The 16,940-nt window shown below is 39.9% G+C and overlaps 1 protein-coding gene across 1 annotated transcript in view; it reads left to right on the plus strand.

Annotated features, from left to right (window-relative positions):
- The first annotated feature begins 652 nt into the window (after nucleotides 1-652).
- Nucleotides 653-16,940, plus strand: part of afg1lb (AFG1 like ATPase b) — a 44,729-nt gene continuing 28,441 nt past the window's right edge. The window contains 6 exon segments of the mRNA XM_034699315.1: nucleotides 653-781; nucleotides 1,009-1,313; nucleotides 5,896-5,974; nucleotides 8,212-8,313; nucleotides 8,559-8,686; nucleotides 15,817-15,916. Of these exon segments, the coding sequence (XP_034555206.1) occupies nucleotides 667-781; nucleotides 1,009-1,313; nucleotides 5,896-5,974; nucleotides 8,212-8,313; nucleotides 8,559-8,686; nucleotides 15,817-15,916 (829 nt within the window). The 5' untranslated portion in view covers nucleotides 653-666.

The raw sequence follows: 16,940 nt of genomic DNA on the forward strand, positions 1-16,940 counted from the left end.
AACTAAACTTGATATAATCTAATCTTAAACAGGAGCATATTAACCCATGAGCCAAATATTCCATATTACTTTTAAATATTTGCCATTGTATCCAACATATACGGAAGATGATTAGGGCCACTATAAAAATATTTAAAAAAGTACTGCTCTATTATTATTCTGAGAGAAAAGTCAGAATTCTGACTTTAATCTCGGAATTCGGACTTTAATTTCAGATTTCTGACTTTTTTCTCGGAATTCTGACTTTTTCTCAGAATTTTGACTTTAATCTCAGAATCTTTACTTTTTTCTCATAATATTGACTTTAATCTCAGAATTCTAACTTTAATCTCAGAATTTTGACTTTAATCTCAGAATTTTGACTTTAATCTCAGAATTTTGACTGTAATCTCAGAATTCTAACTTTAATCTCAGAATTCTTGCTTTAATCTCAGAATTCGGACTTGACTTTTTTCTCAGAATAATAAACATTTAAAAAAATGTTTTGCCCTAATCCTCTTCCGTACAGATATACTGTAATAATACAAGGACGCTTTTTCATACATGAATACATTTGCTCAAGACTTGTCCCAGACTAACCCCTTCGACGCTTGTATACGTATAATGCGGCGTAGGGTGTAACTGTTTTAGTTTGAATTTCAATAAAGTTTCGTATTTTGAAACATCATGGCGGCGCACACGGCTCCTGCAGCTATCAGATGCTCAATTAAGTTTTTCCTAAATGACTCTCTTCTGATCTCGAAGAAAATCTTCCGACTGTCAGCCAGCTGTAGGAGACAAGGCGAGTGTTTTCTTGCATTTTGTGGTCAATTGTTTGCAGTTTCTGTAAGATGTAGAGTGTTGTAGAGCTGCCCTCTGAGGTGAAACATGTTTGGTAACTTATCTTTACAGACCCCCAAGTTCACGCTGTTCTTCAGCACCTTGTCTTTTCAATAATACTATCATCAGGGTGTATTTGTAAGTGTTGCGTAGCAGTTAACACAGACTTCTCTGCTGCATTGCTTCAAGGTTACACCAGTTGGAGAACCTGCAGTTCATCTTCATCCTCCTCCTCCTCCTCCTCTGACTCTCCAGCTGCAGATGCATGTGCCATCAGTGACACTTTGAAACACTACGATTACCTTGTTCAGTGTGACTCTCTGAGGAAAGATGTTCTGCAGAGAGATGTGATTAAGCAGCTGGCTCAGCTTCAGCACACCCTGAAGAATTACAGCAACTCCATCTACTTGAACCCAGCTCCACAGAGTTTTAAGCCTAAAGAGGAAAGCAATCAACTCCAGAAGGGAAGCAAAGGTGGAGAGGCTTGCAAAAAGGTAAAGAAGTGACTGTACTGACATGATTTATTGTAGTAACACAATGCAAATGTTGATCAAATCCTGAAAACACTTAATAATTTAGCCCATGCTGTCATGGAGAAGAATTTCTGTACAACAAAATACAATAAACATGGCTTTGTTCAATACTGTCATAAGATAAGATAAGACAAGATAATCTGTTTTTCGCCCCACAACGGGAACATTTTCTGTGATACAGCAGCAAAGTGGATAGTGCAAAACAGTATGAAGTAACAAGAGCATATAAAATAGTAATTATTAAGAAATTATTGACAATCTAAAAAAGTAAATTGCTAAGAAAAGTAGAACTAAATAAGTAAATTTACAAAATATTTACAAAAACAGACATACAATAATCAGAATGAGAAAAACTTCATTTATCCAGGGGGGAAATTCAGTTGTCACAGAATGCTCTAATATACAGTATGAAAAAGTCAAAATATTAATAGAAAGAAGCAATAAACATGAATAAAATAATATAAATTGGATTAATAATAGGTATATACAATCCAATTTATATTATTTATATATATTATAAGACATATGTATTTATAAGAAATGTGCACAGACTAGTAACAGGTTAAAAACAACATACACCAATAAGAAGCTGGGTAAAAAGCGTGTTGTACATGTTTAGGAGTGAGTTTAATGTAATTGCACATTAATAAATAGATAGACAGGGTAGATATTGCACGTCTACTATCTCTCCATGAGACACAGTGGGTGAAGAAGCCTGAAACTAAACAAGCTACCCAGTGTTGATAGGGTCTCCTGCAGGGTGTGTGACATGTTGTCCTTCAGAGTTGTCCTATCAGTCTCCTGTCAGCCACCACCTCCACAGGGTCAAGAAGGGCATCCCAGGACAGAGCTGGCCTTCTTCCCCAGTCTGTTTAGTTTCTTCACGAGACACATGCATGATTATTAATTATGTAAAGTGAATATTCTAAAGCAGGGGTTCCCAAAGTGTGGGTCTGGACCCCCTTGGGGGTCGTGAGACACAAATGGGGGTCGTGAGATGTCTTCTAGAATGTTTCTTTTTTAAAGTTATCAAAATATAGTACATTTTACCCATTATATTTAAAAAATATCAACAAAAATAGGTGCTGAATTTCCAATTAATCCTTGAAAATAGAAAATGTAATGAGTTTTCTGCCTTTCTTTTTGCCAGATGACTCCTAAGTTTAGGGTGAGTGAACAGTTAATTATCAAAAGCTTCAGTAGCAGTAGGTCAATTCATAACGTCACAGGAAACACAGCCACATGTTCATATAGGTAGGCTAATTTTCTGCAGACCAGCTAAATGAAGCCACATTAAATCACTTTGAGGGACAGTGGGGTTGCAAGTCTTTGGCACCTATATTTTGGGGGTCATGGGCTGAAAAGTTTGGAAACCCCGTTCTAAAGTATTTGAGCTAAATTAAGTCTTGCAGCATTGTTGTGAAAACCTTTTATATTTACATGATTCCTTGTTGATTATTTGTAACGGTCAACATGCTGCAAACATTTAGAAGAGACCATGACGGAGTTCTACACACAGAGGCATAACTCAACTAAATTCTTGATGTTTAGCTCTGAATATGCCAAAAGGACAGGATGTTAATAATTTTCTAATCATCTTGCACCCGGCTTTTACAGCTAGATGGTGAGTTTTTCTTGCATGAAGAGGTTTGGCACTTCAAATAAATTTAAATAGATAAGGTCCTACCACTTTCCCTGCACACAATAGCTACATATTCACTTTGCAGACTACTCAAAAAGAACAACAAGGCTCTTGCGATAAAAAATGTAGCTCTGATCAAGTGTTCAAACTCAGCTTTCATGTTCCAGGTTCCAGCGGTACTCTGATTCTTTATCAGCGGGTGGAGTTTACTCTGTTTAAATGGCAATGCGTTTATTGACACGAACAATCAGTAGGTTTATGTCCTTAAAATGACATTTTAGCAGCAAATAAGTACATTTATGTTGCAACTGAGCAAAGTCCATTCACTGTTGGCTTAGTCAAGCTGACATCTTGTGGGAGACAAAACAGGAATAGTCAGAAGGGAATTTAGACACTTGAAGCATCAGAGTCTAGAAATGTTCACACATTTCAGAGAGCAATGACACTCAAAAAAAACAAAAAACATTGAGAAGTAGAAATTGTGAATGTATGATATAGAAAAAACTGCCTGGTTGTTTACCACTGACATGGCAGCATAGCTTTGTTTACAGCCTTTCACAGCGCGGCATCTGGACCCTCATTCTGTCACAGACCTCCATTGACGTCCAACATATGGAGGGACTTCAGAGTCCACCGCACTGTACTCCAGTTGTAGCACCCATGGTGGCCATGAGGCTCAGGTCAAAGGGAGGGTAGGGGTCTGGGAAGCGTATTGTGCATGTGAGTTTTGGACCGGCGTAATGTAGGGGGCTGTTGTTGTTTTTAGGTCAGGGGAGCTGACTGTCTACTATTTGGTGGTGGGATTTTTTTTTTTTTTTTTTTGCTGGTTGGCTGGCACAGACACACAGAGTTAGGCAGAGATTTTGGAAGGCAGCAGGGCAGACCTCCCGCTGGGCTCGTCCCGGCACCCCTCTCACTCTCTCACCGTCCCCATGCAGTAATGAGGGGATCCCCATTGTCTGCCCCATTCTTGTCCTTTTTGCTTTTGATTTGGGACTCTGACAAACACTTTGGTGTTAGGCTATCAACACCACCAACCCCCCTCCTTGCTCCTTTTTGCACCTTATTTCTTGCGCTGTCTCTCTCTCTCTCACACACACACACACACACACACACACACACACACACACACACACACACACACACACACACACACACACACACACACACACACACACACACACACACACACACACACATACATACACACTGACTGGAGTACTTATGCAATTATTCTGGTTTGAATCAGGTCATACCACTGTCCTTTCGGTGTCTGTTCTCTCTGTGAAAGTGCCGCCATTGTCCTCGCTAACTGACCAAGTCTGTGAGGAGAGTACACTTGACTTAATATTGACCCAATGTGGCGTGGTTTTGCGGATGGTCGGCTAACAATGGGCCATTGTTTGGCTGGAGCCAAACTCTTCAAGTCAGACCTGATCGGTGCCCTCCTGTACATTATGGGTCTGGATTAGGACAGTGGGACCAGTTTAACCTTACTTAGGATGCCACAATCATGCCATTAACCCTGCTGGTGCGAGACACGACACCTTTAGCTGTAGATAAACATGTTCAAAAGCAGTCGTTCCAAAGCCAAAGTGACCCTGTCCTGCATGTGAACTTTCCACTCATGTGCCAGTCTACATCCTCCAACTGAGGGGGGGAGACGAGGCCATGGAGCCCAGCGAGACAGAGCGGCTGAGGGACGGCCTTGTGCTTCTCCACTCTGCCGTGGCAGAATGGCTTCCAGCCACCACTGACAATTACCCCGCCATGCCAGAGGGCAGCCTGGGAAGTCAGGGAGAAGTCACACACTGTTTTGCCAGAGCAGACAGGAAAGGCTTGTTGCTCTTCCAGTGTTTCACTCCAGCTCAGGAGGACAGGATGGGCGGGGATGGAGGGATGAAGAGGGGGGCAGAGAGAGAGGGAGAGAGGATGGGTAACAAGTTTGTTTTTTCATTTAGTTTTCAATTGGCCATTGTGTGCATTTAGCAGAGTCAAGTGCTCCTTCTGTGGTGGACACCAAGTGCAGGGGACACAGAGTACGGTCTCCGTTAAATAGTTGCTAAATTAAATTTTCTGTTTAGTGCTGAGTTCATTCCAAAGCCATTTGGCGTTGCCCTGGTTACACAGATGGACCATCTTCAACCACAGCGCTCTTAAACCCGACATAGAAACCCCAATCAAAAGTCCTGTTTACAAAGATATGTAAAGTTATCATCTGCATACTGAGATTAATCTGACAACATGTGGGTTTTCATGGTGTGGGCCCTCTTTAGAGATATTTGGCATTACTCAATATTTCTCAGCCCGGTCACACAGAAGACGTTCTTTTTTTGAAGCAAGGACCTTTTGATGATAGGAGGCAGGCAGCACAATGACTTCCAGCAGCACCTCAATGAAACAGTACCGTATCACAATTAGCAGCGCTAAACAGGCTGCACAGACAAGTCCACTCCATCTCGTATGGAGCCTCATCCAGTCCTCTCCGTTTTGTCTGACAAATCCCCCCATTGTTCCTCTGATGATGCTTTTCTTTCGTGGGAACCCCGGCTTGTCTTGTTGATTAGATCCCCTTTGTCTTCCTCCCCTGCAGCGGGCCAGTCTGGAGAATGTGAAACCTCACACTGTAGTGGTGGCTTAATGCCTCAGCATACTGTGTTTATCAAACCATGATTCAGTCTTATATGGTAATGAATATAACAGAGTTTATATAGGTCACCAGTTATACCGTTTTGTTATTGTAATAAGGAATTAATCTATGCATTACATTTAAGGAACACTATTGGTTCATGGGTAACTGTTGTGCAGTATTGTTTGCAATAACAAGCAGCTTTGAAAAGACTTGACATGAAGTAAACACGCACACAGTCATTTCCTTATTTCTGCTCTTTCCCAACAAAGGAGGAACTTTCTCCACCTCCTCCACCTCCTCCTCCTCCTCCTCCTCCACCCAAAGGCTTCTATATCCATGGAGATGTTGGTAAGACAAAAAGAAACAAATTATCATAGAAAAAATATGTCACTGAGGATTTTCTGTGTCTCCAAATCTCTACACCAGTGTTTCCAAAAGTGTGGGTTGTGGCCCCAGAGTGGGCCTTCAAGTTACTGCAATGAGAAATCATTTAGAGCTCCTGTGAGGAGTTCTCAGCTGATTATGAAACAGACTGGAATTAATACTGAAGCCTCAATTTGACCTACAAAAGCAAAGAAGAACATTCGCATAAAGAGAGGCTACTTCTGTGGAGTTGTTTTTAATGTCTGGAACTGTTGCAGGGTGGGTGTCAAGTGAATTGATTAACAACAAACTGTTTTTCTACATTTTCCTTTGAATAGATATCCATGAGAGATGTATGTGGCTATTAAAAGACAGCAGGTCGATTTTTTTTGTCATAAAATAACACCACTTTAATAAGTAGAGGACAGACTTAACAAAAAGAAGACAGGAGCACTGCTTGTCCCCAGGGGGCGCCAAATTCAGCACAAACCAAAAGTCTATCTCCTATTTTTTTTAATCCACTTTTGTTTCTTTTCTTGTTATTTGAAAAATATTTGGTTATATGGATGAACGTCTTACTGCCTTGAGCACATTTTACGTGTTTTATTTTCATGTCCTCTTCTCAACATACTTGCTACACTAGGCCACATTATTCAAAAACACAACATTTCTTTTCATTGTTATTCAGATGATACACAACTCTACCTCCCCCTAGAACCCAACAACCTCAACAAACTAACCAACCTCAAAAACTGTCCTCTAAAAGTTAAAACATGGATGGCTGCTAATTTCTTACAACTCAATGACAATTAAACAGAAATAATTTTATTAGGACCACTAAATCTGATCAATAGCATTTCTCCCCATCTTGACTCACTGGCCCCCTCCATAAAACCTCACGCAAAAAACCTTGGAGTCATACTCGATTCAGGACTAAAATTTGACAAACAGATAAATCAGGTAGTAAACATATGTTTCATGCAGCTCCGCCCCACCTCAAACTCAAATCAATATTAAGCACCTCAGACCTGGAAAAAGTCATCCACGCCTTTATATCATCACGCATCGATTACTGTAACTCCTTGTACTTTGGCATCACTCAATCCTCATTATCCCGCCTTCAAATAGTTCAGAATGCAGCAGCCAGGATCCTGACAAGGTCAAAAAAGAGAGATCACATAACCCTATTCTTGCCTCCCTACACTGGCTTCCAGTCATTTACAGAATTCATTTTAAAATCCTTCTGTTCGTATATAAAGCACTTCATGGTTTGGCCTCCTCTTAGATCCCAGAACTCCTGTCTCCGTATCACTCTGTCAGAGCACTCAGACCATCACACCAAAACTTCCTGTCTGTCCGAACAGCAAGGACAAATAAATATGGGGACAGGGCCTTCTCCATCTGTGCCCAAAAACTGTGGAATTCTCTTCCCCCCACCATCCATCTCTACCCCTCTGTCGAGACTTTTAAAAGTTGTCTCAAAACGCACTTTTATTCATTAGCTTTTAACTGCCCCTAACCACACTGGCTCAGATACTCACAAGATTCAAGATTCAAAGGTTTTTATTGTCAATTTTCACTGTATATACGAGACATACAGGAAAAACAAGATGCTGTTTCTCTCTTCCAGCTTTTAAATATCTAAAATTTAAATATAAAATACAATAAAATATAATAAAATACAGTTCTGTAAAAACATCCTATGTACACAGTGCAGGTAGTGCAGTGACAGTTTAAAAACGGACAATGAAAATAGATAGCAGTGCAAATGATATTACACTCACTGCACTGCTAATTGTATTTCTTGTCATTACTGTTGTTATTATTACTGTTAATTTCATTTTTAATTATATTGCTCTCTTACCACTCTTATTTCCCTCTCTCTCCCTCTGTTTGTATGTTTTTTATTTTTCATTTTCTCTTTGTTTTCCTCATTTTCTGTTTTAAAGCACTTTGGATCAACTGTGTTGTATGTAAAGTGCTATATAGATAAAGTTGATAAATAAAGTTGATTTGATTTGATGTTTGTTAAATAAAAACATGCTGAAAAATACTTAGGCCCGTAATGTTTCACCTGTTGATCAGAGTTGTGTGATTGTTGGTTTTCAGATTTAAAGTTTTCCTTTTAGTATTCTAAGCTTTGAAAACTGCTGCTCCACTTGATGTCTAAGATGAGGACAAAAGTTAAAATGATCGTTTTCCTGTCACTGTTCTTCCGTCAGGCACAGGGAAGACCATGCTCATGGACATGTTTTACTCCCTTGTGGAAAACCCTCGTAAAAAGAGAGTCCACTTCAATGGCTTCATGTTGGACATCCACAAAAGTATGTATCCTCCTCCTACTTCACTACATCAGACTTGGCTTGTATGACTTCTCCGGAAGTTTTCTGACTCCTCTTGTTTCTGAGATCCTATATTTATCTCTGTGTTGTTCCTGTAGCCCTCTGGCTAATTGTCTACCATTATGCAAACAGGAGAAATTACAGCTTTATTCAGTATTGTGGTGGGGTTTGGGTTTGTGATGCAGGTGTGCTTTAAGATGTGTGTGACGTTTGTGTGCCGCTTAAAGGGATCCATCGGAGGAAACAAAGCCTGCCAAAACGAAGGCTAGGGAAAATGTTCACCTATGACCCCATATCGCCGGTTGCCATGGAGATCAGCAGTGAAACCTGCCTCCTGTGTTTTGACGAGTTTCAGGTGAGGGAGTGCATTACAAACTGTGTGTGTGTGTGTGTGTGTGTGTGTGTGTGTGTGTGTGTGTGTGTGTGTGTGTGTGTGTGTGTGTGTGTGTGTGTGTGTGTGTGTGTGTGTGTGTGTGTGTGTGTGTGTGTGGTTTTTTTCTGTGCATAGAGCCTCCTTGAACATTAGCTACAAGTAGTTAACCAAACAATAAGACTTATAAATACTGTGCTTGAATATTCCATCCTCAGATCAGCTGCATAAATATGCCTGAACCAGCGGTAGACCAGGCTGACTGTTGTGTTCAGTTACCGGTGATAGTGATAAATATACTGAGAGACCAGGGCTCTCAAAACTTTTCAGCCCATTACTCCCAAAATAACAATGAAGGAGACTCACTGTCCCTAAAGGTGGTGACACAATGATCACAATCACAGACGAGCACCAATCGCCCCAAAGAATACAACAGCCAAACGTTGATTTTATAATAATTTACAAAAGGGCTACAAGCAGATGAAAAGTAATCTTCATGTTGAGGCTGTAGCAGTGGTTGGAGTATTTGATAAGCAGACACACGGGTGAGTGTGAGCTTCTGAGTTTCACAACAACTTTAAGATATTTCATTTAAGGGGCATTTTGACAGGAGGAACTCTACCCTGGAACTAGGGACTTAGCTGATCTGCAGAAAATTAGACTACCTATGTTTCCTGCTGCTGCTACCAATGCTGTCGTTTGTCTATCATAATTACTTCAGGGGTCAGGTGGCAACAAAGACAAGCAGACAAATTATTTTTTTATTTGCACTTATTCCTTTCAAATTTGACAACATTTTTTGTTTATGTTTTTACTATAAAAGATAAAATATACAACTTTGAATAATAGAGGAAAAAAGATAATTTGAAGGTATCTCGTAGCCACCCCCCTCATTGTCCTGACCCCGACCTTCAGAACCACTGTGCAAGACCACATTGATATAAGAACATCATGTCAATTCTGTTCCAATATGTTTATTGAAACAAATTCAAATTGTTTGGTTGCTTCATTGTAGATGTTCCTTATTTTACAAAAAAAAAAAATCCTTATTTACTTTTGTGCATTGCCTTTACACCGCTTGGCAGTACCTGCATCCAAATGGACTTGAAGCACTTTGTTACTCTTACTGATCTTGTTTCCTCTTGTCTAGATCTTTGCTTGTGTTGTTCTTGCTCTCATATGTACGTCGCTTTGGATAAAAGCGTCTGCTAAATGACATTGTAACATTGTAACTTTATTAAGGAAAACAAGATCTCCACAAAGCATCCACAATAGACATTCAATTTTCTTATAACAGTACAATTCAAAGGCCTGATATCACAAACTACATTATCACTGATTCAGATTATTCATTCCTTATCATCAGACAAAACTTCATCAGAGAGTTAAGTTAACAATAGACCAATAACTTATCCCATCCTCACCCCTCCCTCAACCCTCCCAAGAAGTGCTACCTGACAATGTACCAAAGTTGATCTCTGCATAAAGGAGATCAGTGGGTGCCAAATGTTTTAAATTTCTCAAGTCTGTTTTTAAGAACAAATCTAATTCTCTCTAAATGAAGTGTTTCTGTCATCTCTGTTAACCATAATTTGAGAGTAGGTGCTTCTTTCTTCTTCCAAAATAGGAAGATCAGTTTCTTAGCAGTAAGCAGCCCATAAGATAAAAGACATTGTTTGGAGACTTTGAGATTCCAGAGCCCCTCCGACACCCCAAAGATGATCAATATGGGATCAGGTTTAATCTCAGCCCCCAGAACTTGTGAGAGAAAATTAAAGATACCAATCCCATCATGTCAATTCTTAAGCATACAGATGAAATGAATACCCATAAAGTCCCTCAAATATGCAGAGGATTTCAAGTGAACAGGTCTTTGTGTGTGTAACATGAATAAAACCACTTTCTATCTTGAAAGCATTTTTAAAGATCGGAACAATTTTGCAAAGGGTACATTTTTCCAAGTAACAAGGGTACTTTGCATGTTCATGGTTAATGAAATCCATGTGTCAAAAATATCTAGAAATAATAACATACTGACACAATAGTCCGTCCACTGATGGAAGAAGTTTGACAGTATTTGATCATGCTTCTTTTTTAGTAGTGCTGAATATATTTACGTTCATTACCTTATTGACCTGAATACAGGAAGACAAACAAAGACGGTGTAAAATATGATCACATGTAAATGAAGCACTTATGAGATCAGTATTTTTTCAATGGCAAAAAATTAAAATAACCAGCAGTGTGTTTGATGGATGACAGGTCTGCTAATGGACATCCTTTGATCTGTCTCATTCAATAAAAAAACTTGCATACAAATTATAAGACAGTTTTTTCAATCTCGTCATCTTAGGACATGACACCCTGTGACTCTGTTTTTCTTGGCTGTTTAAAGCTGTTTAAAGTCTCAGCTGCATTATTGACTGTTTTCTTTAAAAAGAAAAGGCATCATAACTTGTTCACTTGTCCACTTGTCCTACTTTTTTGCAACTTTGATCATCGTGTCTCCATCTGTAGCAGTGAGTGACGGCTGGCTTCAGTCATGAAGAGTACACTCACTTTAGAAGATAAATGGTGCTGTTTTTAAGAATATTGACATTTACAATCATTAAACCCAGAATATAAGATGATCCCACTTTTGTCACATGTATATATCGAGAAAAAAAAACATCTCCTCTATTAGGGTCAATACGGTAATGTAAATATTTACATTATGTTATGTCCTTATCTGTTTTGCTGATGTCTTATTCAAACATCAAAGTAAAGGGCATTAGTATAAAGGTTAGAAGTTAAAGTTAAAGTTAGTGCAAAGCCACAGGTCCTGAGAGTTTGATGTGTTCAGAAACTCAGAGGAGGAAAGAAAACATAGTGACATTATGTCCTTATTTTCTTCTTCAGCTGTAACTGCTCTATGGTTGTTCTTTTTTTCCCCTCTCTATCTTTTCTGAGCTCAGTGTTGAGTGTTCATTTTGTGCTCACTATTAATGTTCCATCAAGCTCAGGGCCTTTCTTGTCTGAACAACTGGATGATTCTGATATTTAAATCTCACAAAAACAGGACTGGGGACACCTAGTGGCCGTTTGTGACCTCAGCAGATTTTTTAAAATAACTTCCAGTAGTATTTGAAGTCTCTCCCTTACACTTTATAGTAAAGTAGTGATATACGAGTCCTGTATCATAGTTTAACACCTGTTTTCTCACTTGTTGTAAGTTATTATTGTCAGTACCTTGAAACCAGAGTTCAGGCAGTGATCTGCTTCTGTTGCTCGTTTATGTGCACACACATTCCCAGGTCATGCATTGATTTTGCCTCTGGATTTAAACTGCACCCTTAGTCATTAGTGCCGCAGAGCGTCTCATTATTTTACCTTCTGGTGTCAAAGGAGAGATCCACTTCAGCAGCTCTGTGTGTTATCTGTAAGGTAGTTAGCCATTCAGTACATCAAAAACAGACATGTGCTTCTGTATCAACGGCCAAACACATCTGTTATCTGCACAATGATGCTCCTCTTACTGATATCATTACTGTTAATGCCAGTAGGTCAAAGGTCACAGAAGGTGCTCTTGCTCCCTCTAATCACTCTCATACATCTGCGAGGATCAAGAGCTGCCTCTTTTCATCTGCTGCGTCTTTCACAGTGGAAACTGCGGCACTGTTTCTGCATTCTCATTGATTTGTTTTGTCTGCCGTCGCCGGCTTTGCTGTTTTCGCCTGCGACTGTTGCTACCGGTGAATGGCCGGGGAAACAAGCAGACATGTGCGAGTTGTTTGTGATGCATAAACAAGAGGTTGTGAAGGTTGGGAGAGGAGAGTTGGGGGGTGCATGTGTGTGTAAGGGGGTGGTGGGGGGTGGGGGTATATACCAATCAGCATCCTCCTCCACTCAGCCATGCAAATGAGGCTCTGGGTATCAGTCGCACTCTCCTGCTTCCTTAAGTGAGTGGAGCTAGAAAGCGACTTGCGGCGGCGGGTCAGATGGATCTTATCCTCTTAAATGCTAATGACATTTCTCCATTCTCTTCATTAGCGCCGTGCCATTATCAGTAATTTGTAGCCCCCCCTCCTTCCTTTTACAGCCCTCCTAATGAATCCTCGCCATTGAGAGGTCCGAGATGGAAAAGATGAGGAAGAGAGCAGGAAGGGAAGGAGACGAAGAAGAGTGAGAAGAAAATGCTCGAGCATCATTGTCTCAGGGCCTCGGTGAATGTGCGGCCTCTGTGAAATTGCTCATAGGTTGTGTATATAAAGAGGTGTAACATCAAAAGGGGTTTAATTTGGCACCCGTGGGCCTCGCAGCAAACTGACAGGCGCTTGAGTAATTGGATGCTCATTTAAATATCTGCATTGGCGGACGGAGATTGCACCATTATTTTTATGTTCCACAAGTGCTACATCAGTCCCCCCTCCGCCTTTCTCATTCTGTGGGTACCCATTCTTTCTCCTCTCCCCCCCGTCACATTCAGCAATCAATATTGCCCCTCATACTATGCCCATGTTGAGGGCACATGAATAAACAAATCCAGGTTGTATAAAAGGTCATTTTTAAATGATTCTTTTGAAATGAAAATAATAAATCCTGCCGTCGGAGGAAATGGGGGCCCCTTCAGAGAGACACAGAGCCTTGGCTTTCTGTTGATTCTCATTACACACACACACACACACACACAATATCACACACACACAGACACACACTAATTTGATGCCCTTAGCCACCTCTCCTTAGCAAATCAAGGCTTTAACACAAATGTTAATCAAGTATTGGCAAGGGCAGTGGGGCTAATATGCAAAAGCAGAAGACACTCCAGAGTATGAAAGGGGGCATATGCTGTGGGTACGGCCATCAGAAGGGTCTGTTATCTACAGAGAGTAGGTAAGAGGAGCGGGCGGGACGAAGACTGCCTACTTCTTAAACCTTCAATACAAGTATGACACGCCTGTTCTTTAAGATCACATTTCTCTAGTTGCTGTGGTTGTCACATCTGAGGAGTCTGTTACAGTTTATTATTTATTTATCAGTTTATCTGAGACGGATGATACGTATATAATGATAAGTAGGCATCGTTACAACCAATTAAAGAGCAGCTGATGCAGCAGGACTGCTAACCAAGGCTAGTTTGTAGTCTTGAAATGAGTCCCATGATACAACACTTTAAAATAGACAAAAAGAAACTAACCGTTAAAGAAGACACACAGATTAATATACACTATGATAAACTTATGTTGCCGGTGTGCACATTTTTGGATTCGAAAACAAATATATTTGGTCAAAACACATCTACAATTCCTGATGTACAGCATCGAGGTAAATATGGCATCCTGTTTTATTTATATCTGGTGGAATTATGAAGATACCAACTCTGTGTTAAAGTGAACAAAGATACATTTTGGATACATTCCTGTTATGCAATATTGCATCAGATAATGAAACTAAGATAAGTGGAGCGGTCAAATTATCATTTTATAACTGAGTTTAAATGCTGAATTAAAAGAGTTAATCTCATATTTAAAGTTTGATCATTATTTTTTGTTTTTTATAACTTTATTTATAATTTTTTCTTAATTTTGAACAGATATGTACACACACAAACACAAACATGTACACCCCCAACATCCCCCAGACCACCTGACACCAGAAAGGTTGTAAAATAGACAGGAAAATGACAAATAAAGGTAAAAAAAAAAAGTAATAAAAAAAAAAAAATACACACACACACATATATATATATATATATATATATATGTGTGTGTGTGTGTGTGTGTGTGTTTTATAATAGTAATAATAGTAAAAAAACAAAAAAAAAAATAATAATAATAAAAATAGGAATGTAATGACATGGAGAGCTTTCAATTCTTATTCCCACACAGTAAAGAGCAAAAAGCTTCACGAGACTCAACATTATGGTAAATGTGAAAAGGGAACAGTGAGGGTAAAATCTATAAATGGGGCCCAGATGGTGATGAATTTCTAACGGGACTTGGTTCTGTTGTATCTGTGTTTTTCAAGAGGAACTAAATACAACATTTCTTTGATCCAGCTAATAAATGATGGGGGTTTGTCTGATTTCCAGTTACAAATAATGAGTCTCTGGGCTTGAAGTGTGGGGAATGCCAAAAGTTTGATTATTTGCATATAAGAAACTGTGTTCAAGTCCACGTTGATGATGTAAAGCAGTTCTTACAACAGTCTTGATTTGGGAATCAAAAGTATGCGCTGAAGTCGACCTCAGTGATTTAGTTTCGTCAACATTAGCAGATTGATTCAGTTTCTTTATTTATCATCTCTTACCAGTCAGGCTCTGTGTTAAATCAGCCCTCACATACATTAGAAACATGCGGTTTTAATTTGTTATCATGCATCACAGGGTTACATGATTCCTCCCGTCAAAAGTACACACAGAGGTGAAAGAGGGAGAGATGAGAGAGCAAGAACAAAAGCGAGAGCACTGAATTACCAAAAGAAAGGTCAGAGCTCTTCATTTGTCGTCCTAGCTCAGGTGTTGTCATCGACCTTTGTTTATAGCACTCTGAATATGATGTAGATAAAAAAGGCAGCAGGCAGTTGAATTAGATTTATGCATTGTAACCTGGTAGCCTTGTATCTAGTCGGAACCACACACGTTTGCATACCTATTGACGCTTTTGTGCGGCTGCAGTGACCCCAGCCTGGAGCCACATTGCTCTGTTTTTAATATTCTTTTCTTCCTCTTGTTTTGTCATCCTCACGTCGGCTCTGCTGATTAGCTCTGTGCTGCTGCCTTGCAACTGATGCATGTCCTCAGCAGAAAGCTGCTTCGTGACCATTTGCAGTCAGTTCAAGTGCTTTAGGTGTGTGTTTGTAAGTGTGTGTTAGTAAGTGTGTCAGCGTGCGTGTGTGGATGGAGTGTGAATGGCCATGACCAGATACAAAGGAGTGAATGAGCACACCTGAATGACACTAATCAACATGGAGTGTTGATGGCATGGTTTGACCTCGCACACTCACACACACTCACACACATATGCACACACACACATTCACATATGAATGTGCATTTGGGGGGTGAGAAAAGGCAAATTATATAGTACATGTCATGAATATATATCTCTTCCTCTTCTGTGGTTCTGTTTTGTTAGGTTACCGACATCGCTGATGCCATGATCCTGAAGCAGCTGTTTGAAACTCTGTTCAAGACTGGAGTAGTAGTGGTGGCCACCTCCAACCGACCCCCCAATGGTACGAAAACCAGTGTTTGCACAAATAAGTTATAGATTATATTTTACACTTTGTTATGATATTGTTCTTACACAGTTCAGTAAACTGGTGGAAGGGTTTAGTGAAAAGTAATCACTTCTGTCCAGAATGTACACTGTGCACTTGGTCAGTAAACATAAACAAGCCTATTTCAGTCTCCATCTATAGTACAGGCTCTGATCTTGCGCAACACGTCAAGTTCTCCATTAGTATAAGTAAGTGAAAGTAAAAGAGCACCCTCAAGTACGCATCCAACCATACAGGCTCAACATTTCCATCTGCCTTAATACAAAACATTCCTTGGTCAGTGCTTCATTGAATATCAGGGAAAATGAAAATACACAAAAGATTATAACCCAAATCCACAAAGACCCCTAAAAGAAACATTTTTTCCTGTTTGACATAAATGCATCATTGTATGGTTGTCCTGCAATTTATCAAGGAATCCCTGTATCATCATAATATTATTATGGTAGGCCATGTATCTTATCGTCTGTATCATGCCATATTTTATTGTATTGCATCCTGTCCAAGCAGCAACCTCCAGTCCCAAACTATGAAGCCCATGCGGAAGTGTTATAAACTGCAATTAATCGAGAATCCACTTGAGGCTGGCTGCAGAAACACCGGAAACCACATAGACACCAATTCAAAAAAGACGATCTTTACAGCATTAATAAGCATGTTTACAGCCTGGTTCAAAAAATGGCTTGGCTCTATGAAGCTGATTTCTCTATCGGCACACACTGTATGGAGGTGAATTTTTTTCTAACACGACGGTTCAGAAGATATTAAGATTACGAGTTTTTGCAAAATAAGGACATGACTGACCTGCCTCCCGGATGGGAGCACATAGCTGTTGGCCAGGAGGCTCAAACTCCGCCTCTTTACGTCACACTATGCCTGGTTGAGTTCCGCATTTCCAATATAGCTGCCGCCAACAATTGGCATCAAAACAGGGCTCAGGAAAAATGGGTGACGTCACAGATACTACGTCCATTATTTA

Source organism: Notolabrus celidotus, chromosome 13, assembly GCF_009762535.1.
Source record: "Notolabrus celidotus isolate fNotCel1 chromosome 13, fNotCel1.pri, whole genome shotgun sequence".
Taxonomy (NCBI): domain Eukaryota; kingdom Metazoa; phylum Chordata; class Actinopteri; order Labriformes; family Labridae; genus Notolabrus; species Notolabrus celidotus.